Source organism: Pocillopora verrucosa, chromosome 6, assembly GCF_036669915.1.
Source record: "Pocillopora verrucosa isolate sample1 chromosome 6, ASM3666991v2, whole genome shotgun sequence".
Lineage (NCBI taxonomy): Eukaryota > Metazoa > Cnidaria > Anthozoa > Scleractinia > Pocilloporidae > Pocillopora > Pocillopora verrucosa.
This window is the reverse complement of record NC_089317.1, coordinates 20,957,578-20,982,354: the sequence shown is the minus strand read 5'-3', so window position 1 is coordinate 20,982,354 and position 24,777 is coordinate 20,957,578. Positions and strand designations below refer to the sequence as shown.

The 24,777-nt window shown below is 37.1% G+C and overlaps 3 protein-coding genes and 1 pseudogene across 4 annotated transcripts; all 4 read right to left on the bottom strand.

Annotated features, from left to right (window-relative positions):
• Window positions 1-310: 310 nt before the first annotated feature.
• Window positions 311-4,580, bottom strand: LOC131794058 (uncharacterized). Its single transcript, XM_059111565.2, has 7 exons — window positions 4,017-4,580; window positions 3,505-3,599; window positions 3,126-3,285; window positions 2,512-2,575; window positions 2,108-2,364; window positions 947-1,118; window positions 311-504 (listed from the first exon to the last, which is right to left on the bottom strand). The coding sequence occupies exons 1-7, from the start codon at window positions 4,578-4,580 to the stop codon at window positions 359-361; spliced, it is 1,458 nt and encodes a 485-aa protein (XP_058967548.2). The 3' UTR covers window positions 311-358.
• A 3,556-nt stretch (window positions 4,581-8,136) lies between these two features.
• On the bottom strand, window positions 8,137-13,011 carry LOC131794036 (uncharacterized). The gene is made up of 8 exons (XM_066168775.1): window positions 12,893-13,011; window positions 11,854-12,415; window positions 11,125-11,219; window positions 10,708-10,867; window positions 10,271-10,334; window positions 9,355-9,608; window positions 8,897-9,074; window positions 8,137-8,477 (listed from the first exon to the last, which is right to left on the bottom strand). The coding sequence occupies exons 2-8, from the start codon at window positions 12,406-12,408 to the stop codon at window positions 8,335-8,337; spliced, it is 1,449 nt and encodes a 482-aa protein (XP_066024872.1). The 5' UTR covers window positions 12,409-12,415; window positions 12,893-13,011; the 3' UTR covers window positions 8,137-8,334.
• A 669-nt stretch (window positions 13,012-13,680) lies between these two features.
• LOC136281941 (uncharacterized) lies at window positions 13,681-15,733 on the bottom strand (annotated as a pseudogene).
• LOC131794084 (uncharacterized) lies at window positions 15,656-22,242 on the bottom strand. Of its 2 annotated transcripts, XM_066168334.1 has the most exons (9): window positions 22,110-22,242; window positions 21,062-21,623; window positions 20,592-20,686; window positions 20,176-20,335; window positions 19,739-19,802; window positions 18,824-19,077; window positions 18,362-18,539; window positions 17,776-17,921; window positions 15,656-15,742 (listed from the first exon to the last, which is right to left on the bottom strand). In XM_066168334.1, the coding sequence occupies exons 2-8, from the start codon at window positions 21,617-21,619 to the stop codon at window positions 17,779-17,781; spliced, it is 1,452 nt and encodes a 483-aa protein (XP_066024431.1). In that variant the 5' UTR covers window positions 21,620-21,623; window positions 22,110-22,242; the 3' UTR covers window positions 15,656-15,742; window positions 17,776-17,778. The 2 variants fall into 2 exon arrangements, with proteins under 2 accessions (XP_066024431.1, XP_066024430.1); XM_066168333.1 differs by lacking the exon at window positions 15,656-15,742 and having other exon boundaries at window positions 17,474-17,921.
• Window positions 22,243-24,777: the final 2,535 nt, after the last annotated feature.

Genomic DNA, 24,777 nt, shown 5'->3' with positions numbered 1-24,777 from the left:
GTGTTGAATACTCAAAGGAGGCCTAAACCAGAACGTTCCTTTCCAATAATCTTCTTTCTTTCAATAATTCAACTGATTGGTTCCTGAAGCGTTTTACACTCTTGAAACACTACTAACTACCAGACTCAGAGTAGATGATTTATTTCTTAACTCTTGGAACATGGGTATACATTTGAGTAGCTACGAATTTGATGATAAAATTTCAGCTGGCGTAAAAACAATGGCTTATTTGTGCACTCATAAATAAGGCCGAAATCAAAGCCGTAGGGTTAAAATTATGCAAATAGCAAGCTAGTCAGTAAGTAATGGCTACATCGTCGAATAACTTAAGACTTTAATATTGTCTCATAACTGATCATTAGACCAGTTTCAGCTTCGAGACTTTGGATTCCAGCTGGTCAAATTGTTCCAATGCTTGACGAAGAAGAACTCGCGTTGTTTCAAGATCGGCACGTATTGTATCTCCTTTGGTTGTCATTTCCCAGCAATCATCCATGGCCGCTGCTAGAGGGAATGAAAAAGGATGTTGGCATTTTTGAATCTGAGAATGGCGTGTATTTAAACTCATTCCAATGTTCAAATATAACTCAGGGAACTTCGAAGTGATATCGTATCCAAGTAAGCCGGTTCACCAGGTTTGAGAAATTTCAGTGAACGATGATGTTGATTAAATGAACGACTCTATTGAGGCTCTGAACCAGTATATTTCTTTTCTCATCCCGAGCTTTGGCAGATCTGCTATTTCGTCAGTGGCCCAAGCCCTCGATCGAATCGTCAGTCGGTCAATAAACGTGCTACTTTAAGACAACTTCAAACAATAATAAAAAGGATAATAAAAATGATAGTATTAAATCCATAATAATACTAATAAAAGTAATAATAAGTAGACACATTAGGATAATCGATTGAGAACTTATCTATCATAAATAATGCTATGGATACTTACCTATTACGGTATTTTGCTTCCCTTTTCCTTTCTTTCTCAATAATATGTCCCACGCAAGTCCAATAAGAAGCATTAGAACCAATAGTCCAAGTGATATATACATCAAGTACTTAACAAATGGTGAGGAATCATCAAACAGATTGAAGCTTTGTGAAGACGTCTGGTGCTCAAACTAAATAAAAATGGAAAACAAGTACATAGAATAATGACTGTAAATATAAGAAAATCATATATGTGCACTGCGGTTGAGGAAACGATTTGAACTCATGACCTCTGCGATACCATTGATAGAGCGCTGCACCAGTATCGCAAAGGTCATGGGTTCAAATCCCCTGCGGGCCTGAATTTTTTTTCAGGCCTTATTTCAACTACTAGTTCAGTAGTGTCCATAACTGCGAGGATCGCTTCTATTTAAGTACATGGAATTTGTACATTTCTATAACTCACCACATACATTTTAAGCTACTCCAAGACGATCCAGTAAAGCACTTGTCATAGTTGGTAGAGATGATTTCTTGAAAATCCGATAGATTTCTATGTTTTATGTTTCAAGGTTTTTTAAGCACCTGACCATCCGTAACACTAAATTATTAACTAACCGGCGTATGGAGATTTCCCATTGTTCCAATGTGAACTCATATATATGACTTTCACGAGTTCTTGGAGCTCTCAAACTAGATAACAGCACTGTTATTTTCATCCTTTTTTTTTTGCTGCCTTGCCTTACTTTGAACCTCTTTCCATTAGGTTAAATGGGACAATGTTATATCAAATCTCTGTTTCCACTCTTCCAGGGTACACAGAAATTAAGAGAATAACGCACTAGAACCTTCCTAAATGTAATAGCAATTAGATTAGACGGAGTTGTCTGCAGTTTTTTTTTTTTTTGCCCCACATTTTATAGGCGGGACTGAAACGCCCTCTCCCGTTAATGAACAATTGAAATTTTGAAAGTCCTTGATGTGACAAGGTTAATTAAACATATGTGCATTGTTTTTTGTTGTTTAAGTATGTCATTTTTCAATTTATACGAAAGAACTTGTAGACTGAGACGATTAAACAAAGGAGAGATGTTTTACCTTTCATGCACGTGTACGTGAAAGATACTTTTAAACTGTAGAGTAACGTTGCGTTATAGAAACATTACGTTAGACTAGGTACCTCGTAAAACGAAGTCAAGGTTTGCATTGATCTCCAAATGGCGGAGCGATGGTAATTTTGTAGGCATTCAGCAAGTTCTCGTTTGTTCTCATTGAATAGAACTCCTACGTCCCTCTCCAAGTCTAACTTCTTCACAGCGAGAAGAGTTTTAAGTTTGTCCCTTTTCTGGTAATAGGAGGCTGTATAGCGATCTAGTAACATTCCCTTGACCTCTTTTGATTTGAGTGCATCGACAGCGTCATCGATGTTGTTGTAGACTGAGAAAATAAAACAAACAAAACCGATAACGAGAAAACATATCACACACACATACACACACACACACCAAATGATTTACTATTGTGTTATATCGTCCCCTTTCCTTAGTTCACAATGCTCTCTCAGTTTGTACATGCATTCATTACTTTTTGGATGTGCGTCTTCTTTCAGTGCATGTTGATATTCTGTTCCATTTCCTATCACTCCAACCTGAAAAAATGTCAAAACATAATTATCTTAAAACGGAATTATATTCAGAACATAATTATCTTTAGTTCAATGTTAAAACGTAATAATGTTCGATTATGAGAAGTTACTGAAGGACAACTTGCGCAAACTCCTAAAACTTTGGTAAAACGAGAAGAGTTTTTTTCTCGCGCATGCCAAGTGATATGAAACCTTCAGGGGAAGTTTTCGTACTGTGTCTTCTTGCTTTACGGAAAAGACAAACTTCTGTTTGCCAAATACACCTCTTAATAAAAAGATCTGGAGTATGTAAAGATAATAATTAATCTTTTCTTCGCACGATAAAAGACTTCATTTACAGATAGAATTTGCGCGGAATGAAATAGTGTTATTCAGTAGAATAGTAATTATACTGTTTTAAAAAAATTAACTCTCCCTCCGGTAAAAAGATAATTAATGAATCATATTACTAATTACTGGAACATTCTATAAGGAATACTTTGACCAGTATTATTATTGGTAACTAAACAAACGAGAGAGTTAACTTTTATTGATTGGTATTTTTCAAACTAACTTGAACACCACGAAGGCTGGTTGGTTCAAGTTGAAGGGAGAGAGCTGTCAATGCTGTGGTGACATTTGCCATAAAAATTGCCATAGCTATGAGGCCAAATAAGATCCAGACGACAGAGAAAATACGAGCCATGGCCGACTTGGGTGCCTTGTCTCCATACCTTGCGAAATAAAAAGGTATAAAAGAAAATAGGAATCAGCGATGATTTTAGGACGGTGTCCTGGGTAGTAAACAAACCTATGGAGCTTAACCACGAAAGAGCACAAGACACGTGGACCAGTCTGCAATTCTACTATAATAAAGAACGAAACTACCACATTCTGACCACTCAGACAGCTTACCCTACAGTGGTCAGCTTACCCTACAGTGGTCAGCTTACCCTACAGTGGTCATAGAAATGAAGGACCACCAAAATCCATCCCATGAGCCTCTGATGAATGAACGTGGAAATTCTTCAACGTTCCAGTATGTATCCTGGTAGTACAAAAAATATAAATAAAGTTTCTTCGCTTTTTCCCGCTCACATCTCTATGTAGTCATAAGAATGTCATTCCTATCCTTTTTTAACATTGAGCACAGCAAATGATCATTTTATACTTATCTTATTGTTAATGAAAGGGTAGGCAAAGTTATATTCCGTTCTGTTGACTAGCTTAAAGAGGTACATTGGATGAGATCACGACTGCTTAAAATATGGGTTTGAGGTCAACTAAAAGCACCTTGTCGGCAGCATCTGCTTTCATTTTTGTAAGTTCAAAAAACCTCTGAAGTTTTTTTTTTTTAACAGAGACTGACTTGTAAAGGTAAATGGATATATGTGAGCATTTTAATTTTGCAACCATGAATTCAAATTTATCTCGAAGGACAACTGTAGTTATGACTTAATCTTACCAGTGCCCATATGATGATTCCGGCAATGGCCGTGAAGATCATGGTGACGGCAAGCAATGGCCAAGACTTCAATACAGAATCAAAAACGACATCAAGAGCGTCGTTGTTTTCATCGTCAGCCAAAGTTATGTATTCCGTTCCAGGATAATCCAGTAATTTAAAAAAGATAAATTCAGAGTACTTTTGATTGTCTTGTTGTTCAAATATAGGAATTGCTACATGGACTTTGTTTTGCTTCAGCAATTGTATCATGGCAGACTCACTATCAGCTTTGAGAGTCTTTATTTCATAGTGGGGATTGCCAAATTCTCTGCTACAATCTTTTACTATGTATTTTAACATGACATCTCGTACTATTCCATGAGCTTGATTGTCCAAGGAACTGTTATCGGGTCCTCTTATGTAGGGAGGCTTGTATATCCAGACAATGGTTAGGTTTTCCTCCTTTTCATGATCATCATTATCATCAGATTCGGATGAGTTTGATTTAGCTGAAGTCACTCGGAATTTAAAAGCAACGAGACCAATGAAAAGAGCCAACAATAACTTAAACCAAGTCGCCATTATTTTTCTCTGCCAGGGAAATGAGTAAAGAAATCCATCAATCAATTAATCAATAACGCCAAACGAGCAAGTCGATCAGTCTGTCAGTCAGTTGCTCAGTCAGTTGGTCAACCCGTCAATCGGTCTGTCAGTTGGTCAGTTGTTCAGTTAGTCAGTCGTTTTGACGGTCAAATGTAAGTCTGTTGGTCAGTAGGTCCGTCGTTTTGACGGTCAAAGGTAAGTCTGTTGGTCAGTAGGTCCGTCGGTTGGTCAGTCAGCCAGTCGATCCGTCGGTCATTCAGTTGGTTAGTTCGAAGGCAGACAATCAGTCAGTAGGGGCTACTCAGTCAGTTGATCGGTAGGTCAGTCATACAGTCGGTCAGTGGGTCAGTTTTTAAGGCAGACAGTCAGTCAGTCGGTTAGTTAGTCAATCGATCGGTAGGCAGTCATTCAGTCGGTCAGTCAGTCTGTTGGTCAGTCGGTCCGTCGATCAGTTAGTCAGTTAGTCGATGAGTCGGTCAGTCAGTTAGTCGATGAGTCGGTCAGTCAGTCAATCGATCTGTCGGTTGGTCAGTCTGTCAGTCGTTCAGTCAGTCGGTCAGGCAGTCTGTCAGTCAGTCATACAGTCAGTCGTTCATTCGATTGGTCTGTTAGTCAGTAAGTCAATCTGCTAATCGTAACAGATTTATTCTTGATAAACAATGGCGGCGGCCTCATGTCGCACCATTGACTTTCCGCTGTTCCTAATTAAAAGATACTTGCATAATTTCTCTTTGAAAAGATGCTTGCATAATTCCTCTTTACATAGATAAATGCATAATTTCTCTATGAAAAGATGCTTGCATAATTTCTCTTTATAAAGATAGATGAAAAATTTCTCTATGAAAAGATACTTGCATAATCCCTCTTTATAACGATACTTGCATAATTTCTCTTTGAAAAGATGCTTGTATAATTTCGCTTGGAATTGATATTTCAAGCCATTCGATCAGTGTTAACAAGAAAAGAGATACTGCTTAATTTTTCTTATGGAAAGAAAAGTTTATTTAGATTGAGATCGTGATATTGGATCTAGAAAGGTTTCTTTCGATTTAGTTAGTTCGTATTTGTGTGTGAGGCTTTGTTAAACTTGTACACAGCGAGACAGACAGCTTTATCTGAATACACCGATTGTAGTACCTTAAACATTTTTCACGTCCCTTTTGAAAAAGTGTTAAATCGGACACTTTTTAAGATAAGGGAATCATTTCCTATTTTTTTTGTCGCAAAATGTATCAAAGTTTCGTTGTAGTTTTGAATGCGCGTTATCCAAAAAAATGATGTCATCATTGAAAGCTTGATTGACATGCTCAACGTCTCTTTCTGAAATCGTTTGAAACACAATTTACGTTTTGAATGTTAGAGTAAATTACCTTGGCAGACGAAATCTTTAGAATATGAAAGTTACTACAGCTCTTGTTTCGTCGATATTAAATATTGAAAGTTTCATATTGAAATGGCTCAGTGAGACAGTGGCAGTTCTCAACTAATTTGCATTTTGGACAAATTAGCTAGGGTAGCTTTAACACAAGAAATAAGAAAAGGAAAATATAAGTAAATTGAAATCATTTTCGTGGACGTGCTCTGTGTATGACTTTTTTTATTCTAAACTTTAAACGTTTTTAAAACCGGTTAGCTAGAGAATTATTCAACTGTGTCAATGAATTTCGTGACAATTGTCTCCTTTTCCTCCGTGCTTTTGCAAACACTTCATCATTATGTAAGGGGTGACTCTTACTTTGTTAGTCTGTTTATGCTTTCTAAACAATAAAGGCATTTAATACTTTTTTTTATTTTCATTTTCTAAATGTCGTCAAACCCCAAAATGACTACGTTATGAGGTCTCAAGAAAATTAGGATCGGAGCGAATTCAAAATTAACTCATCCTGTTTTAAAACAGTGGCTATGGGAGAAAGTTTTTGACCTGGTCAGATAAACTTTCTCCCCGTTGTATCATTTTTCAGTACCTTATCTTAGCTTCAAGCTGATTCAGTGATAGAGAAGACAACGGCTAATTTTTTTCTTTTACAGAGTCATTTATCCTCTTAGCGTAACTCAAACCGTGCACCGTTTTAACAGCTATTATAGAACATGTAACACTACATGTAAAATATTCATTCTCTCTACTTCTGTGAAACAGGCGAATCTGTACGTAAATTTTGCAAAAAATTAAGGTTTGGGCGAGTTTGCTGTACAGTAGATCCATACCTTTTCGGAAATGACTAGAATCCTTCTGGATTGTGTCCAACGATACACGAGAATATTTAATTAATGGTACCTGTGCAGTTATATGTAAATAAATTTTGCAGATGTGTCGATTTTAAAAATTACCTGTTTCACTGTTCTTTGGTTTCAAGACACAGGCTCTCAAGCCACACGCTGCTATTCACTGCATGGAGTAAGCGACACGGGGTTTCACTGTATGTGTTCTTTGACTTCGAAAACAAGGCTTTTCTGCACATTAATTATCCAATTATGGAAGACCAATTGCCAGATCAAGAAATCATAATATTAGAAAATCCATATAGGCCCATGTTGGTATTAATGATGAACTTTCCAAATCAATTTTGCTCGTAGTCACTGCCACGGTGAACAAAATGTTGTCACTCGACCAGGCTTATCATTCTTTGAGAAAGTGTGGAATTATATTGGAGAAAGAAATAAAGCAACACAGAAAAAAGTAAAACAAATAAACTGAAAAAATCAAAACAGGACAAAAACAAGAAATAGGAAATTTTGTATTAGTTCTAAAAATCATTAGCTTTTAATTCATATTCGGTTTAATGACTTTGAGCAGATATTCATTTCCTTTTTTCTTTTCCACTAAGTGTTATGTGAACATAAATACATTCGTATTTTACGTAATTTCCATTCTATTGTGCAAGGAGTAATAGATAAACGCAGTTGCTTGTGTATAGGATAGTAGCCAAGTGTGTTTTTAATCTCGCTAAGTAACCTCTACGGTCGAATTGGCCTCCAGTTAAAATTATCAACCATTTCCTCTTCGTAAGGCCTTATGGTAGTCTCGTCGCTGCCGCTGGATGCACGCAGCTGGACTACCTGAACTATTGAACTAATGAAATGACAAAATTCAATGCATTTTAAATAAGTAAGAACTTAACAAAGACTTTGTTGTTTTCTATTGAAACGATTATGAGAAACAACGATGAAATAATAAGCTACGTTAGGTTTTTTAATATGAAAAAAAGGGGTGAAAAAATTATTGAAGAAAAAGGCTAAATTTTGGACTAATACAAGAATTTGAAAACTTCAAAGAGATCCGGCGATAATTTGCATTCGCTAAGTTCTTAATTTCAGTGAAAGTAATAAGATATCTGTAAGTTAACGTGAAAATAGATAACTTCACCCCAAGCCAAAATGTCAAGATGCAGATTGATAGATATAATGAGGATTAGTTTAGAGGAAGTTGAGCAAGAAGCTGGGGAAGAGCCATAAAAAATTCAGTTAGCAAATGACGAAATCATACACGATAGCTATTTTCCAGTACGATTGCTTTAACGATAACATACAAGCCCACTTCTTTTCAGAAATTTCCATCAAGTTGCAATAGATAGGTAGATAATGCTGTCCTAACTTTATCCTCTTACACAGATGTTAAATATTATCTGCCTTTGGAGTGAAATCCGTACATACATAGATATGCAATCTAGATATTTTTTGAACACGTACACGTGTTGCATGGTTCATAACTTGCAAATCCCACTGAACGCACCGTTTACTGGTTATCCCGAATTTTTGAAACCTTTGATTCCAGTGTTGTAAAGTGATCTTGCATTTGTTTAAGAAGTCTTTTGGCTACTTCAAAGTCGTTGAGAATACTTTCTCTCTCAGTTAACGGCATTCCTTTGTTTTCAGCTTCTGTTAAATGAATGAAGATGGATTATTTCATAATGCCACATAACCACATCAATGGAGAAGGCCCGCCGTTGGAATCGAACTGAATACAATGTTGAATAGAAAAAAAACTGAGAAAAAATGAGAAAAAATAATTAGATAAATTTGTGGATGACGTGAATGAATCGAATGAATGGATGGATGGATATAAGGATGAACGAGACGACTGATGAAGGGATGGCTGGTTGAAAAAGTGAATAATTGTATAAATTACTGAATCACTTAATCCGTAATGACTGATGTGGGGTTGAATGGATATATTCGGAAATTTAAGTACAATGAAAAGACCGATGGATAAATGGATAGATGAATGAATTAAAGGCAGATGAAACTATTCACAACACGATGAATAAATGGACACCGTCAAAAGGAAACAAGCTTACGCCACTCTATCATGGAATTTTGCTTCTTGCCAGACTTCTTCCTGATAAGTAAGTCCCATATTACTCCAATACAAAGCATTCCCGCCAATACTCCAAGCAAAATGTACAGGAGTATTTTAACAAAGCTGGAAGAATCGTCAAACAAACTGAATTGTTTGGCTGGATTACTTTTGGTGGACTGTCAAAAAAGAAAACATTCATGATTTTCTTATAAATAGATCAATTCATCATGACTCAAATCGTGCCAATCATGGGATTAAGGCAAGCGATGACAAGAAAGAAGTCATAAGGAATTAATTTCTCCTCTCCTGCATTCAAATTGGTTACTTTTGTCTAAGTGACCTGGGTAACAGAAGTTGCTGACCCTGTTAAATGTTTTTCATGTTTCACGCACAATAGCTGATAAAGCAGAGATCTGAGCTCGTTGTTCAAATAATTCTCCCAACTTAAAGCTGTACCTTATATGTTGCAGTGATGGTTTGAGCCGACCTCAAAATGGTGGAACGCTGATAATTTAAGCAATCTGCCAGGTATTTTCTGTCCTTTGAAAAGAGAACCCCGACATCTCTTTGAAGTTCCAATTTCTTGACGGTGAGAAGCGTTTTCAGTTTTTCTCTTGAGTGGTAAAAGGTGTTTGCGTAGTTATCTATGAATAATCCATCGACTTTCTGGGACTGCACATCTTTAACAGCGTCTTCGATACTGTTGCGCACTAGATACAGTATGAAAAAAAAAACAACAAAGTATTAACACGGCAGACAGAATGCCGACCCTCGTACACTGAAGAGACTGGCATGAATTTAAAAGAAATAGTGACGAGAAATTAAATAGTGTCATCAACAATCACCTAGTGTAGCGAACTACATCAATAATTGAGATTTCCCGCAACTTTTAACTTACAGCACCAACTACTTTCAACGACTGACTCTGGAAAGCTGGTGTGCTAACTAAGAAAAGACTCCTCAAAAATGTCAACAACCACTTTCAACATACCCAAGAATTTAATTAGTTCATTTAAAAACGAACCGAGCAGAACGACCTGACGTACCAGTCGGTTTATTACACCCAACTGACGTACAAGACTGTAGCTGTTGACTTTTGAATAGGTTGTTGAGACGTCGTTCTTAAGGCTAACGGCTCACAAGGAAAACAAGTTGACTATAATTCTTAAATTAAAGCAATTAATTGTAGCAAATGGATTGATTGAATATGAGGGTGCATACTCCGTCGACGTATCCAAGACATTTTACCCTTTTCGTGTCCAGGGTTGATGGGCCATGCTTGCAACGGGTTGCTTATTCAATTGGTAAAGCTTACACTCTGGTTTTAGAACAACTAGTTGCATCCAGTGGTTATGGAATTGTACATATATACCTATTGGTTCAGCCTCCTCCTGTAGTGCATGTTGGTACTCTGTCCCATTTCCTATAACTGCAACCTGACGAAAAAGATTTTTTTATCAGACATATTATAGTTTTCTACAACATAGTTGTATAATTATAATAATAACTTTTTAGATCGTTTTTAAAAAATGACAAGACGACAACGAAAAAGAAAAAGAGGACGCAGGAGAAGAATAATAGGAATAACGGCAAGAACAGGAATGAAATTTAACCAAGAAAAAGAACAGAAATAGGAAAGTCACAACATCGTTACGCGTGTCTTCACATGTAATGATGACATTTTCTTGGTGATCTGCAATCTGTTCGGGAATGCATGGTGTACGTTGCACGGCGTTAGCCTCTTGCATCGCTAATTTATCCATAACATGCCACATTTTTTTTCATCGTTTAGCAATCTATCAGCCTCACTTTCTTATTAGCAAAGCTACTTGGTTCGGTCTCCAGGGAAAGAGCCGTCAGGGCTGAAGTGACGTTCGCTGTAAAGATTGCCATAACAATCAGGCCCACGAGAATCCAAACAATAGAGAATATCCGTGCAGGAAGAGATTTGGGAGATTTGTCACCATACCTGAGACGAAAGAGATCATTATCACCTAAATCTGCTTGCACACTGATCATGATAGAACATCCAAAATTAGATGGCTGGACCATGGTGAATCGGCTCGAAATAAACATTTGACATCAACGAGGGAGGCTTCTCTGGTCCACTGTTTTGAGGTCCAATTAAAATTTGTAGTGTCCATAAATTTAAATAAAATCTCCAAAATTCATTAGGTGTTTGACAACATTTTTTGCAAAGCTAGTTATGTAACTAAAGAGGTTTACCCTACTGTGGTCATCGAAATAAAAGACCACCAAAATCCATCCCATGAGCCTTTGATGAATGAACGTGGAAACTCTTCACTATTCCAGTAAGTGTCCTGAAAAAAGTGAAGAAACAATTCTTAGTAAACAAGAAAAAAGGTGTTATATTATTAATGAATAAATAGATACGATCAAATTTCTCAATGTGTATCCCCAAACGGTTGCTTACCCGCTACAAGATGTGCCGGTCGCTATTGTTGATAAAGAGGTAGGAAGTGAATGATTTCAAACTATATCTTTTTTGCCGTGACACTTCCTAACCGTCTCTTATAATTAATTAAGATCAAATAACCCAAACTCAAATGCTTACTCTATACTCCACACTTTCGACAATGTTATTCTAAGTGTAGCATTTTAAGCCTTAAATACACGAAGAACGCTTGTCACATGTTATAGTTAGGAACCGGGTATAGTTATTAATATTTATAATTATGAACTGCGCAGGCGGCCTAGCTCCCTAACGAGTACCCTCTAGTTAAGTCAGACAGTCTGTGGTTGAATTATTTTTGTCCTTCAATCATGATAATTGTTTCCTACCTTTCGCAGATAAAATGGGTCGTTGACGTTGAAAGATCTCGTAAATCATTTTGCAAAGGTTTAAATTTATTAAACAATAAAAAAGTAGTGCATATAGTTAGAAAATACCCTTTGGGCGCTAGAGACTGTTTTGTTACACAAACTCAAACTTACCAAAGCCCACATAACAACTCCTGAAATGGCTGTCAGGACCAGAGTAACAGCTAGCAGTGGCCAAGACTTCAGAACAGCATCCAAAACATAGCTGATCTTGTTGTTCCCTTCTTCAGTGGTAATGTAGTCTGTTCCTGGATAATCAACGACTTTGAAAAATGGGAACTCGCTATAGTGTCTGTCCCCTTTTGGCTCAAATATAGGAGCTGCAACGTGGACTTTGTTTTGCCTCAGAAGTGCGATCATTTCATATTCACTGTTAACTTGGCGGTCTTCTACTTGGTATTCGATGCCATGAAGAATACCGCATTCAAACGTCATGTATCGTAAAAGCGTGTCTCGGATCAGTCCCTGAGCCCCGCTGTCTATAGATCCATTGGTGGGTCGAGCGACATACGGTGGTTTGGAAATCCAAGTTATTGTTAGATTTAGGTACCATTCGATCTTCGATTCGTCTTCCTCTGTAGAAGAGTTATCATTGGCTGACACAGTGATGAAATTTGCAACAACAGCTCCGATGAAGACAGCTGAAAACACCTTAGTCCAATCTTTCATTATCACCCTGATTAAAAAGACAATTGTTTTCGTTGCATTATCGAAATATTTTAGGGGTGATTTTAGTCCGAAACTGAATCAAGCTTTCCAGGGAATGGTTCTATTAGACCTCATATTTTTTTATCTTCTCGAAAAAAGTGAATTGATAATCGTTAAAATTATTAGAGAGTTTAAGTGGCCCGCTTCGAGAAGTTCTTTACTCTTCATCGGCTTTTTAAGATGAAAATTAAAAGAAGATATCTCGACAAAAACAATTCCTCTGAGAGAGCATAATGACGCATAAATTCAGTAAGTAACATACGTGTCTTGAGCACAACATTCACCAAGCAAAGTAAAACTGTAAATATCCCTGGCATATGACTGTGCGCGTTAATCGAGAAGAAAAAAGAAAAAAAAGGAATGATGACGAGAAATTGTCGAAGTCAGTCGAATGCCGCAATAGTCGATCAAATTCGTACCGGGCGTACTCAATGTGCAAACTTACCCAAAATTAGAGCTGAATGCTATTTTCAGAGTTAGAGTACGTCAAAGATACTTCTTTAACTGCTTCGTAGTGTGGACGTTGTCTATGTAACGCACTTGATCTGTGAAATACGGCTAGGCCATCACGAACAAATGAATGTAACTGCAATCAACGCCACTGGATGTATAATCTTAACAACTAAAACGAAGAACCCACACGTTAATTAAACATGAGAACCACCTGTCGTTAATTTGTACCTCGACTTAGAAACAAAGCACAGAATACGTTAGGTTACCACACGACCATCCTTATACCGTCAAATTGTTCAATTCAAACTGTATCTTGATTTCGATTGGCTGACACTTTGGTAGAAACTTTCGTTTTCTCGCCTTTTAATACCTAAGTTAAATTTTGAATTAATTTTAAATTATCAATGCACTTCTTTGCTCTCTAAAGATGCCTCAGAAAAGATCCCATTATAATGGCAGGATCAGATAAACAGCCCCAGGACACATTTATTTGACTCACTGTATTGATGGTATCCAGTTGTCATCAACTGGCAAAAGTAATAATATTTAGCCTAACGCATATATAATAACGGCAATATGGTTATTTATATATTTCATAGGTTTACTATTCTCACTTAGAAAAGTTGATAATTAGTAGATGTCGAGATAAAATGAAGCAAGAACTGGCATGGATTCTAAGTAAAAAATTTAAGTCTTATCAATTCAGATAGTCAGTAGTTATTGGGGGACATTCTAACTATTCTTTGCCATCGATGTATTTTATTTAAAAACGCCACTTAGTTAAAAATTCACGCCCTAAGGGTAGTTAAATAGCACATTAACATGTATTCGTATAAGGAAAGCAGTGTGTCTAATGAGTCCTCTGAATTCCTAAACAACATACATTGATCTGTTGCGGAAAGGTTTCTTCTTTAAAAGCGTTCAGTTTACACGATGAACTCCAAAGGCTAAATTTCAAGTTTTATATTATTTTGACTGGAGAAAAAAAAAATTCGATTTCTTTCACGAGAAGCCAATTAAAATGCAAACTTTGATGCGCTCTGCCCTTAGCACATTACTGGGAAAAAATACTTTATTATACTGAACAGACTTTGGAAAATTAATTATGAGAAAGCTGGATATGAAGTCATCATCATTTAAGTCACATTTTATTTTCCTTAAAATGAAAAAAAGACCCATCTTTTCAAGGAAGAATCAATACAAAATGAAAACGACTTTGGTGAGAACTTAGCAAATATATTCATCATTTATCAGCTTAATATCTCTTTTTTCGTTACGTTCCTGATGGAAGTTTTAATGTCGATTTACTTCACATGTATTTGCAAATGGTAACACTAACTCCGGTTACTTTAAGAAAGATGGGATATCAACCTTTATAATTAAAAGAACAAACGTTTGACAAATGTACGGGAATATTTTGACCAGTATTATTATTGGTAATTAAAAAAACGAGAGAGTTAACTCTCATTGAGTGATATTTTTTCAAAGTAACTTGAACACCACGAAGGCTGGTTGGTTCAAGTTGCAGAGAGAGAGCTGTCAATGCATTAGTGACATATGCCATGAAAATTTCCATAGCTCTGAGGCCAAATAAGATCCAGACGACAGAATAAATACGAGCCATAGCCGACTTGGGTGCCTTGTCTCCATACCTTGCCAATAAGAAAGGTACGAAATGAAAGAGGTATTGGTGATGATTTTATCTGCACTCGCAGGACGCTGTCCTGGGAAACAAACCTATGGGGCTTAATCACGAAAGAGCATAAGACACATGGACGACTCGTGGACGAGAAAGAAATTACCACATTCTGACCACTTAACAGCTCACCCTACAGTGGTCAGCTTACCCTACAGTGGTCAGCTTACCCTACAGTGGTCAGCTTACCCTACAGTGGTCAGCTTACCCTACAGTGGTCATGGAAATAAAGGACCACCAAAATCCATCCCATGAGCCTCTGATGAATGAACGTGGAAATTCTTCGCCATTCCAGTATGTATCCTGGTAGAACAAAAAAATTACATATGAAGTTTTTTCTCTTGTTCCCGGTCTCATCCCCTTGTAATCATAAAAATGTCATTCCTATTATTTCTTAACTTTGAGAATTGCAAATAACCGTTTTACACAATCTGACTTTTAATGGGTGGGGGGGGGGGGGGGGGGGAGAAATTGAAATTTCTTAAAAGAGACTGACCTGTAAGGATAAATGGATATGTGCGAGCATTTTAATTTTGCAATCATGCATTCAAATTTATCTCAGAGGACAGCTGTACTTATGAACTTAATCTTAACAGTGCCCACATGATGATTCCAGCAATGGCCGTGAAGATCATGGTCATGGTGACAGCAAGCAATGGCCAAGACTTCGATACAGAATCGAAAACGACATCAAGAGCGTCGTTTTCATCGTCGGCCAAAGCTATGTATCCCGTACCAGGATATTCCAGTAATTTGAAAAAGATAAATTCAGAGTACTTTTGTACTTTTTTGTTGTTCGAATATAGGAATTGCTATATGGACTTTGTTTTGCTTCAGCATTTGTATCATGCCAGATTCACTTTCAGCTCTGAGGTTCGTTATTTCATAGCGATCGGCGCTGCAATCCCATCATACGTATCTTAAAATGGCATCTCGTACTATTCCATGACCTTGATTGTCCAAGGAACTGTTATCGGGTCCTCTTATGTAGGGAGGCTTGTAAATCCAGGCAATGGTTAGGTTTTCCTTTTCATTATCATCGGGTTCGGATGAGCTTGATTTGGCTGAAGTCACTCAGAATTTAAAAGCAACGAGACCAATGAAAAGAGCCAACAATAACTTAAACCAAGTCTCCATTATTGTTATCTGCCAATGAAATGAGTTAATAAATCCATCAATCAATTAATCAACAACGCCAAACGAGCAAGTCGGTCAGTCTGTCAGTCAGTCACTCAGTCGGTCAGTGGGTCAGTGTTTATGGGTGATAGACAGTCAGTCAGTCAATCAATCTGTCGGTTGGTCAGTCATTCAGTCGATCAGGCAGCCTGTCAGTCAGTCAGTCAGTCATTCAGTCAGTCGTTCGGTCAATTGGTCTGTCGGTCAGTCAGTCAGTCAATCTGCTAATCGTAACATAGATTTATTCTTGATAAACAGGAAAGAGGAAGAGGATTTTGTGGCATCCTTATTTCGGAACATTGACTTGCATTATTCCTAATAAAAAGATACTTGCATAATTTCTCTTTATATAGATACATGCATAATTTCTCTTCAAACTGATACTTGCAAAAATACTTTTTATAAAGATACATCATAAGATGAGATTTTCGTGGACATGCTCCGTGCATGAATTTTTTCTACTCTAACCTTTAAATGTTTTTCAAGTTATTCAACTGTCTCAATTAATTTCGCGACAATCGTCTTCGTGTCCTTCGTGCTTTCCCAAACGCTTCAGCATTATGTAAGGGGTAACTCTCACTTTGTTGGCCTGTTTATGCTTTCTAAACAATAATGGTTCCAAGACACAGGCTCTCGAGCCACGCGCTGCTATTCATTGCACGGAGTAAGCAACACTAGGTTTCATTATATGTGCTCTTTGACTTCGAAAACAAGGCATTTTCTGCACAATAATTATCCAATTATGGAAGACCAATTGGCAGGTCAAGAAAATCATAATAATGGAAAGTCCATCTAGGAAACATATTGGTATTAATGATGAACTTCCCAACTTAACTTCGCTAGTAGTCACTGCCATGGTTAACAAAATGTTGTCACTCGGCCAGGCTTATCATTCTCTGAGAAAGTGTGGAATTATATTGCGAGAAAGAAATAAAGCAACACAGAAAAAAAAGCAAAACAAACAAACTGAAAAAATCAAAAAGGACAAAAACAAGAAATAGGAAAGCTTGTATTAGAAATAAAAATCATTAGCATTTAATTCATATTCGGTTTTATGATTTTGAACATATATTTATTTGTTTTGTCTTTCTTTTTTTCTCTAAGTGTTATGTGTACATAAATACATTCCTATTTTACGTATTTTCCATTCTATTGAGCAAGGAGTAATAGATAAACGCGGTTGCTTGCGTGCAGGCCACCCTCGCCATCAAAGGATAGTAGCCTAGTGTGATTTTAATCTCGCTAAGTCACCTCTGCGGTCGAATTGGCCTCCAGTTAAAATAATCAACCATTTACTGTTCGCAAGGCCTTATAGTAGTCTCACTCCTGCCGCTGGATGCACGTAGCTGGACTTCCTGAACTATTGAACTACTCAAACGACAAAATACAATGCATTTTAACTAAGTAAGAACTTAACAAAGACTTTTGTTGTTATCTATTGAACTGATTATGAGAGACAATGATGAAATAATTTGCTAAGTAAAGTTTTTCAATCTGCAAAAAGGGGCTGAAAACCTTATGGAAAAAAAGGCTAAGACTAATACAAGAATTCGAAAACTTCAAAGAGATCGATGATCTGCATTCGTTAAGTTCGTAAGTACAGTGGAAGTAATAAGCCACCTGTAAGTTTACGTAAGAATAGATAACTTTACCCCAAGCCAAAATGTCAAGATGCAGATTGGCAGATATAATAAGGAGTAATTAAAAAAAATTAAGCTAGAAGCTGGAGAAGAAAAATTCAGTTAACGCATGACGAAATCATACACGGAAGCTATTTTCCAGTACGATTGCTTTAACATACAAGCACACTTCTTTTCAGAAATTTCCATCAAGTTGTGATAGATAAGTAGATAATGCTGTTCTAGCCTTGTCCTGTTACATAGACGTTGAATATTGCCTGCCTTTGGAGTGAAATCAGTACATACATAAGTATGCAATCAAGATATTTTTTAACCTGTACACGTGTTGCATGGTTTGTAACTTGCAAAACTCACTGAACGCACCGTTTACTGGCTACCCCGAAGTTTTGAAACCTTTGATTCCAGTATAATAAAGTGATCTTGCATTTGTTTAAGAAGTCTTTTGGCTACTTCAAAGTCTTTGAGAATACTTTCTCTCTCAGTTAACGGCATTCCTTTGTTTTCAGCTTCTGTTAAATGAATGAAGTTGGATTAATTCATAATGCCACATAACCACATCAATGGAGAAGGCCCGCCGTTGAAATCGAACTGACGACAATGTTAAATAGGAAAAAAAAAACATGCAAAAATGAAAAAAAAAGATAAATTTGTGGATGAAGTGAATGAATCGAATGGATGGATGGATGGATGGATGGATAGATGGATGGATAGACAGAAGGATGAATGAGTAGATTGATGAAGGGATGGCTTGTTGAAAAAGTAAATAATTGTATAAATGAGTAAATAACTTAATCCGTAATGATTGATATGGGGTTGAATGGATATATTCGGAAACTTAAGTAAAATGAAAAGACCGATGGATAAATGGATAGATGAATGAATTACAGGCAGACGATGATATTCACTACACGATGAACAAATGGACACCGTCAAAAGAAAACTAGCTTACGCCACTCTATCGTGGAATTTTGCTGCTTGCCAGACTTCTTCCTGATAAGTAAGTCCCATATTACTCCAATACAAAGCATTCCCGCCAATACTCCAAGCAAAATGTACAGGAGTATTTTAACAAAGCTGGAAGAATCGTCAAACAAACTGAATTGTTTGGCTGGATTGCTTTTGGTGGACTGTCAAAAAAGAAAACATTCATGATTATCTTATAAATAGATCAATTAATCATGACTCAATCGTGCCAATCATTTCATGGGTATAAGGCAAGCGATGACAAGAAAGAAGTCATAAGGAATTAATTTCTCCTCTCCTGTATTCGAATTGGTTACTTTTGTCTAAGTGACCTGGGAAACAGAAGTTGCTGACCCTGTTAAATGTTTTTCATGTTTCACGCACAATAGCTGATAAAGCAGAGATCTGGGCGTGGTGCTCAAATACTTCTCCCAACTTAAAGCTGTACCTTATATGTTGCAATGATGGTTTGAGCGGACCTCAAAATGGTGGAACGCTGATAATTTAAGCAATCTGCCAGGTCTTTTCTGTCCTTTGAAAAGAGAACACCGACGTCTCTTTGAAGTTCCAATTTCTTGACGGTGAGAAGCGTTTTCAGTTTTTCTTTTGAGTGGTAAAAGGTGTTTACGTAGTGATCTATGAATAATCCATCAACTTTCTGGGACTGCAAATCTTTAACAGCGTCTTCGATACTGTTGCGCACTAGATACAGTATGAAAAAAAAACAACAAAGTATTAACACGGCAGACAGAATGCCGACCCTCGTACACTGAAGAGACTGGCATGAATTTAAAAGAAAGAGTGACGAGAAATTAAATGGTGTCATCAACAATCACCTAGTGTAGCGAACTACATCAATAATTGAGATTTTCCGCAACTTTTAACTTACAGCACCAACTACTTTCAACGACTGACTCTGGAAAGCTGGTGTGCTAACTAAGAGAAGACCCCTAAAAAATGTCAACAACCACTTTCAACATACCCAAGAGTTTATTTAGGTCATTTAAAAACGAACCAAGCAGAACGACCTGATGTACCAGTCGGTTTATTACACCCAACTGACGTACAAGGCTGTAGCTGTTGACGTTTGAATAGGTTGTTGAGACGTCGTTCTTAAGGCTAACGGCTCACAAGGAAGATCAGTTGACTATAATTCCTAAATTAAAGTAGCTAATTGCAGCAAATAGACTGATTGAATATGAGGGTGCATACTCCGTCGACGTATCCAAGACATTTTACCCTTTTCGTGTCCAGGTTTGATGGGCCATGCTTGCAACGGGTTGCTTGTCCAAATGGTAAAGCTTAAACTCTGGTTTTAGAACAACTAATTGCATCTAGTGATTATGGAATTGTACATATATACCTATTGGTTCAGCTTCCTCCTGTAGTGCATGTTGGTACTCTGTCCCATTTCCTATAACTGCAACCTAATGAAAAAAATTTTTTTTATTAGACATAGTATAGTTTTCTACAACACAGTTGTATAATTATAATAATAACTTTTTAGATCGTTTTTAAAAAGGACATGACGACAACGAAAAAGAAAAAGAGGTCGCAGGAGAAGAATAATAGGAACAAGGGCAAGAACAGGAATGAAATTTAACCAAGAACAAGAACGGGAATAGGAAAGTCACAACATCGTTACGCGTGTCTTCATATGTAAGATGACATTTTCTTGGTGATCTGCAAACTGCTCGGGAATGCATGGTGTACATTGCAAGGCGCTAGTCTTTTGTATCGCTTATTTATCCATAACATGCCACATTTTTTTTTCATCGTTTAGCAATCCATCAGCCTTACTTTCTTATTAGCAAAGGTACTTGGTTCGGTTTCCAGGGAAAGAGCCGTCAGGGCTGAAGTGACGTTCGCTGTAAAGATTGCCATAACAATCAGGCCCACGAGAATCCAAACAATAGAGAATATCCGTGCAGGAAGAGATTTGGGAGATTTGTCACCATACCTGAGACGAAAGAGATCATTATCACCTTAAATCTGCTTGCGCACTGATCATGACAGAACATCCAAAATTAGATGACTGGACCATGCTGAATTGGCTCGAAATAAACATTGGACATCAACGAGGGAGGCTTCTCTGGTCCACTGTTTTGGGTCCAATTAAAATTTGTAGTGTCTATAACTTAAATAAAATCTCCAAAATTCAATAGGCTTTTGCCAACATTTTCTGCAAGGCTAGTTATGAAAGTAAAGAGGTTTACCCTACTGTGGTCATCGAAATAAAAGACCACCAAAATCCATCCCATGAGCCTTTGATGAATGAACGTGGAAACTCTTCACTGTTCCAGTAAGTGTCCTAAAAAAAGTGAAGAAACAATGCTTAATAAACAAAAATAAAGGTGTTATATTATTAATGAATAAATAAATACAATTAAATTTGTCAATGTATATCCCCAAACGGTTGCCTCCCCGCTGCAAGATTTTCCGGTCGCTTTTGCTGAGAAGTTCCCTGTCGCTAAGTCAGACAGTCTGTGGTGGATTTATTTTTGTGCCTCGATCGTGATAATTGTTTCCCATCTTTCGCAGATAAAATGATCTGTTGACGTTGAAAGATCACGTAAATCATTTTATAAAGGTTTAAATTTATTAAACAGTAAAAAAATTAGTGCATATAGTTAGAAAATGCCCTTTGGGCGCCAAAGACTGTTTGGTGACACAAATTCAAACTTACCAAAGCCCACATAACAACTCCTGAAATGGCAGTCAGGACCAGAGTAACAGCTAGCAGTGGCCAAGACTTCAGAACGGCATCCAAAACATATTTGATCTTGTTGTTCCCTTCTTCAGTGGTAATGTAGTCTGTTCCTGGATAATCAACAACTTTGAAAAATGGGAACTCGCTGTAGTGTCTGTCCCCTTTTGGCTCGAATATAGGAGCTGCAACGTGGACTTTGTTTTGCCTCAGAAGTGCGATCATTTCATATTCACTGTTAACTTGCCGGTCTTCCACTTGGTATTCGACACCAAGATATTGACTGCATTCATACTCAATGTATCGTAAAAGCGTATCTCGGATCAGTCCCTGAGCACTGCTATCTATGGATCCATTGGTGGGCCGAGCGACATACGGTGGTTTGACAATCCAAGTTATTGTTAGATTTGGGTACCGTTTGATCTTCCTTTCTTCTTCCTCTGTAGAAGAGTTATCATTGGCTGACACAATAATGAAATTTGCAACGACAGCTCCGATGAAGACAGCTGAAAACATCTTGATCGAATCCTTCATCATCACCCTAATTAAAAAGACAATTGTTTTCGTTGCATTATCGAAATATTTTATGGACGATTTAGTCTGAAGTTGAAGCAAGCTTTCCAGGGAATGGTTGTATTAAACCTTCATATTTTTTATCTTCTCGAGTCTAGTAAAAAAAAAAGTGAATTGATCATCGTTAAAATTATTAGAGTCTAAGTGGCCCGCTTCGAGAAGTTCTATACTCTTCATCGGCTTTTTAAGATGAAATTTAAAAGAGGATATCTCGACAAAAACAATTCCTCTGAGAGAGCATAATGACGCATAAATTCAGTACGTAAAATGCGTGTCTTGAGCACAACATCCACCAAGCAAAGTAAACTGTAAAGTATCACCAGCATATGACTGCGCGCGTTGATCGAGAAGAGAAAAGAAAAAAAAGTATGATGACGAGAAAATTGTCGAAGTCAGTCGAATGCCGCAAGAGTTGATCAAATTCGTACCGGGCATACTAAACGTGTAAACTTACCCAAAATTAGAGCTGAGTACTATTTTCAGAGTTAGAGTACGTCAAAGTTACTTCTTTAACTGCTTCGTAGTGTGGACGTTGTCTATGTAACGCATTTGATCTATGACATACCGTCAGGCCATCACGAACAAATGAATGTAACTGCAATCAAAGCTACTGGATGTATAATTTTAAAAACTAAAACGAAGAACCCACACGTTAATTAAACATGAGAACCACCTGTCGTTAATTTGTACCTCGACTGAGAAACAAAGCACAGAACACGTTAAGTCGTCACACGACCATCGTTATACCGTCAAATTTTCAATTCAAACTATCTTGATTTCGATTGGCTGACACTTTGGTAGAAACTATCGTTTTCTCGCGTTTTCATACCTAAGTTAAATTTTGAATTAATTTAAAATCATCAACGCGCTTCTTTCTTCTCTCAAGATGCCTTATAAAAGATCCCATCATATTGGCAGGATCAGATAAACAGCCGCAAGACAAATTTACTTGACTCACTGTATTGATGGTATCCAGCTGTCATCAACTGGCAAAAGAAATAATATTTAGCCTAACGTATAATAGGAATTCAGCAATATGTTTATTTATGTATTTCATAGGTTTACTATTCTCACGTAGAAAAGTTGATAATTAGTAGATGTCGAGATAAAATGAAGCAAGAACCGGCATAGATTTTAAGTAAAAAGTTTAAGCTTTATCAATTCGGATAGTCAGTAGTTATTGGGGGAGATAGTTAATATTTTCAGTGACAATTAAGACGTTCTAACTATTCTCGACCGACTATTCTCGAAAGCGCACTCCAACATCCGTCAGAAGGAGGTCCTCTTGGGTAGATCTCCGATTACGAAATCCGAGCTCGCCCGATGTTGTCTTCGTGAGGAAGGCCCTATTTAGCATATTAGACCCGCAAAACAGAGTAGAAACGAACACGTGCTTCGTTTTCGCTCATGACTTCGTATTAGCCGTAAGATATTTGCTTTTTTTTTCGTTGCTTACCTTTATTACAGACTCCACAAAATTTCTGCGATGCCTCCTTTTCACGGATGGCCGATTACAACCACAATATAGTAACACCTCCACGAAATCTGTCAAAACTGAAAAAAAACTGATTCTCAGAACTTCCCGGTAATTGTTTATTAAGATAATCGTCGAAGTGAAATATATCTATGTAGTAATTTTTATCTATGTAGAAGTCAGCTAAAAGAATTTTTAAAATATATTCATGAGAAACTGTTTCTTGTAGATCTTTCCCTAAGTACGCTCTTGCGTTTAGAATTGAAAATCCTCATCTAAATATTGTAAAAAACATTATCGTAGAATATTTTCAATGATGATCATGGCACAACGCAGATAGAGAAAATGTAGTAGGTGAAACAAGTCACGGATTATCCTTGTCGACAAAAGTAATATCGCTTGCTACATTATATTCAAACTTAATCTCCGTCCAATCGAGGTAATATACAATTTTTTAAACAATTACCATATTAGAAATAACAATATATCGCTTAAACTCTGAACGTAACTGCGTTAAATTTATTTCATCAGAAATCCAGAAGATTTCCGGTGTTTTAAAATCCTCCTTTTGACAGATTTCGTGAAGATGTCATTACGTTGTCGTTGTGATCGGCCATCCGTGAAAAGGAGGCGTCAAATGTATTTTATGGAATCTGTCACATAGGTTAGCAACGGAAAAAAATGCAAATATCTTAACGCTAATACAAAGTCATGAGCGAAAACGAAGTAAATGTTCCTTTCTACTCTATATTGCGGCTCTAAAATGCGAAATAGGGCCTTCATGACAACATCGGGCGAGCTCGGATTTCGTCATCAGAAATCTACCCGAGATGACCTCTGGTGTTTTAACATCCTCCTTCCGACAGATTTCGTGGAGGTGTCACTATGTTGTAGTTGTAATCGGCCATCCGTGAAAAGGAGGCATCGCAAAAATTTTTTGGAGTCTGTAATATAGGTAAGCAACGGAAAAAAATGCAAATATCTTGACGCTTATACGAAGTCATGAGCGAAAACGAAGCACGTGTTCGTTTCTACTCTGTTTTGCGGGTCTAATATGCTAAATAGGGCCCTTATCACGAAGACAACATCGGGCGAGCTCGGATTTCGTAATCGGAAATCTACCCGAGATGACCTCCTTCTGACGGATGTCGGAGTGCGCTTTCCCAATGTCTTTTATCGAAAAATGCCACTTAGTTGATAATTCACGCCATAAGGGTAGTTTAATATTCAAACTAGTGTGTATTTCTATAAAGAAAACACTGTGTTTAACGAGTCCTCTGAATTCCTAAACAACATCCATTGATCTGTTGCGGAAAGGTTTCTTCTTGAAAAGCGTTCAGTTTACAATGCACGATGAACTCCAAAGGCCAAATTTCAAGTTTCATCTTATTTTGACTGGAGAGAAAAAAAAAGTCGATTTCTTTCACGAGGAGCCACTTAAGATGCAAAGTTTGATGCATCCTACCCTTAGCACATTACCGGGAAAAAAATACTTCATTATACTGAGGAGACTTTGGCAAGTTAATTATGAGAAAGCTGGATATGAAGTCATCACTATTTTAGTCACATTTTATTTTCCCTAAAATGAAAAAAAAGAGCAATCTTTTTAAGGAAGAATCAACACAAAATGAAAACGACTTTGGTGAAA

What these genes read in the sequence shown, in the direction of transcription:
- LOC131794058 (XM_059111565.2), bottom strand. Translation starts at nt 4,580, where the DNA reads ATGGCGACTTGGTTTAAGTTATTGTTGGCTCTTTTCATTGGTCTCGTT. An exon ending in CCAGCCTTCGTGGTGTTCAA is followed by an intron (nt 2,576 to 3,125) that starts GTTAGTTTGAAA and finishes ACATTTTTTCAG; the next exon opens with GTTGGAGTGATAGGAAATGG. An exon ending in CCTTGACTTCGTTTTACGAG is followed by an intron (nt 1,119 to 2,107) that starts GTACCTAGTCTA and finishes ATTTTTATTTAG; the next exon opens with TTTGAGCACCAGACGTCTTC.
- LOC131794036 (XM_066168775.1), bottom strand. Translation starts at nt 12,408, where the DNA reads ATGAAAGATTGGACTAAGGTGTTTTCAGCTGTCTTCATCGGAGCTGTT. An exon ending in ATTTCGATGACCACAGTAGG is followed by an intron (nt 10,868 to 11,124) that starts GTAAACCTCTTT and finishes CTTTCGTCTCAG; the next exon opens with GTATGGTGACAAATCTCCCA. An exon ending in GGAGGAGGCTGAACCAATAG is followed by an intron (nt 9,609 to 10,270) that starts GTATATATGTAC and finishes TACTGTATCTAG; the next exon opens with TGCGCAACAGTATCGAAGAC.
- LOC131794084 (XM_066168334.1), bottom strand. Translation starts at nt 21,619, where the DNA reads ATGATGAAGGATTCGATCAAGATGTTTTCAGCTGTCTTCATCGGAGCT. An exon ending in ATTTCGATGACCACAGTAGG is followed by an intron (nt 20,336 to 20,591) that starts GTAAACCTCTTT and finishes CTTTCGTCTCAG; the next exon opens with GTATGGTGACAAATCTCCCA. An exon ending in AAATTCCACGATAGAGTGGC is followed by an intron (nt 17,922 to 18,361) that starts GTAAGCTAGTTT and finishes TTCATTTAACAG; the next exon opens with AAGCTGAAAACAAAGGAATG.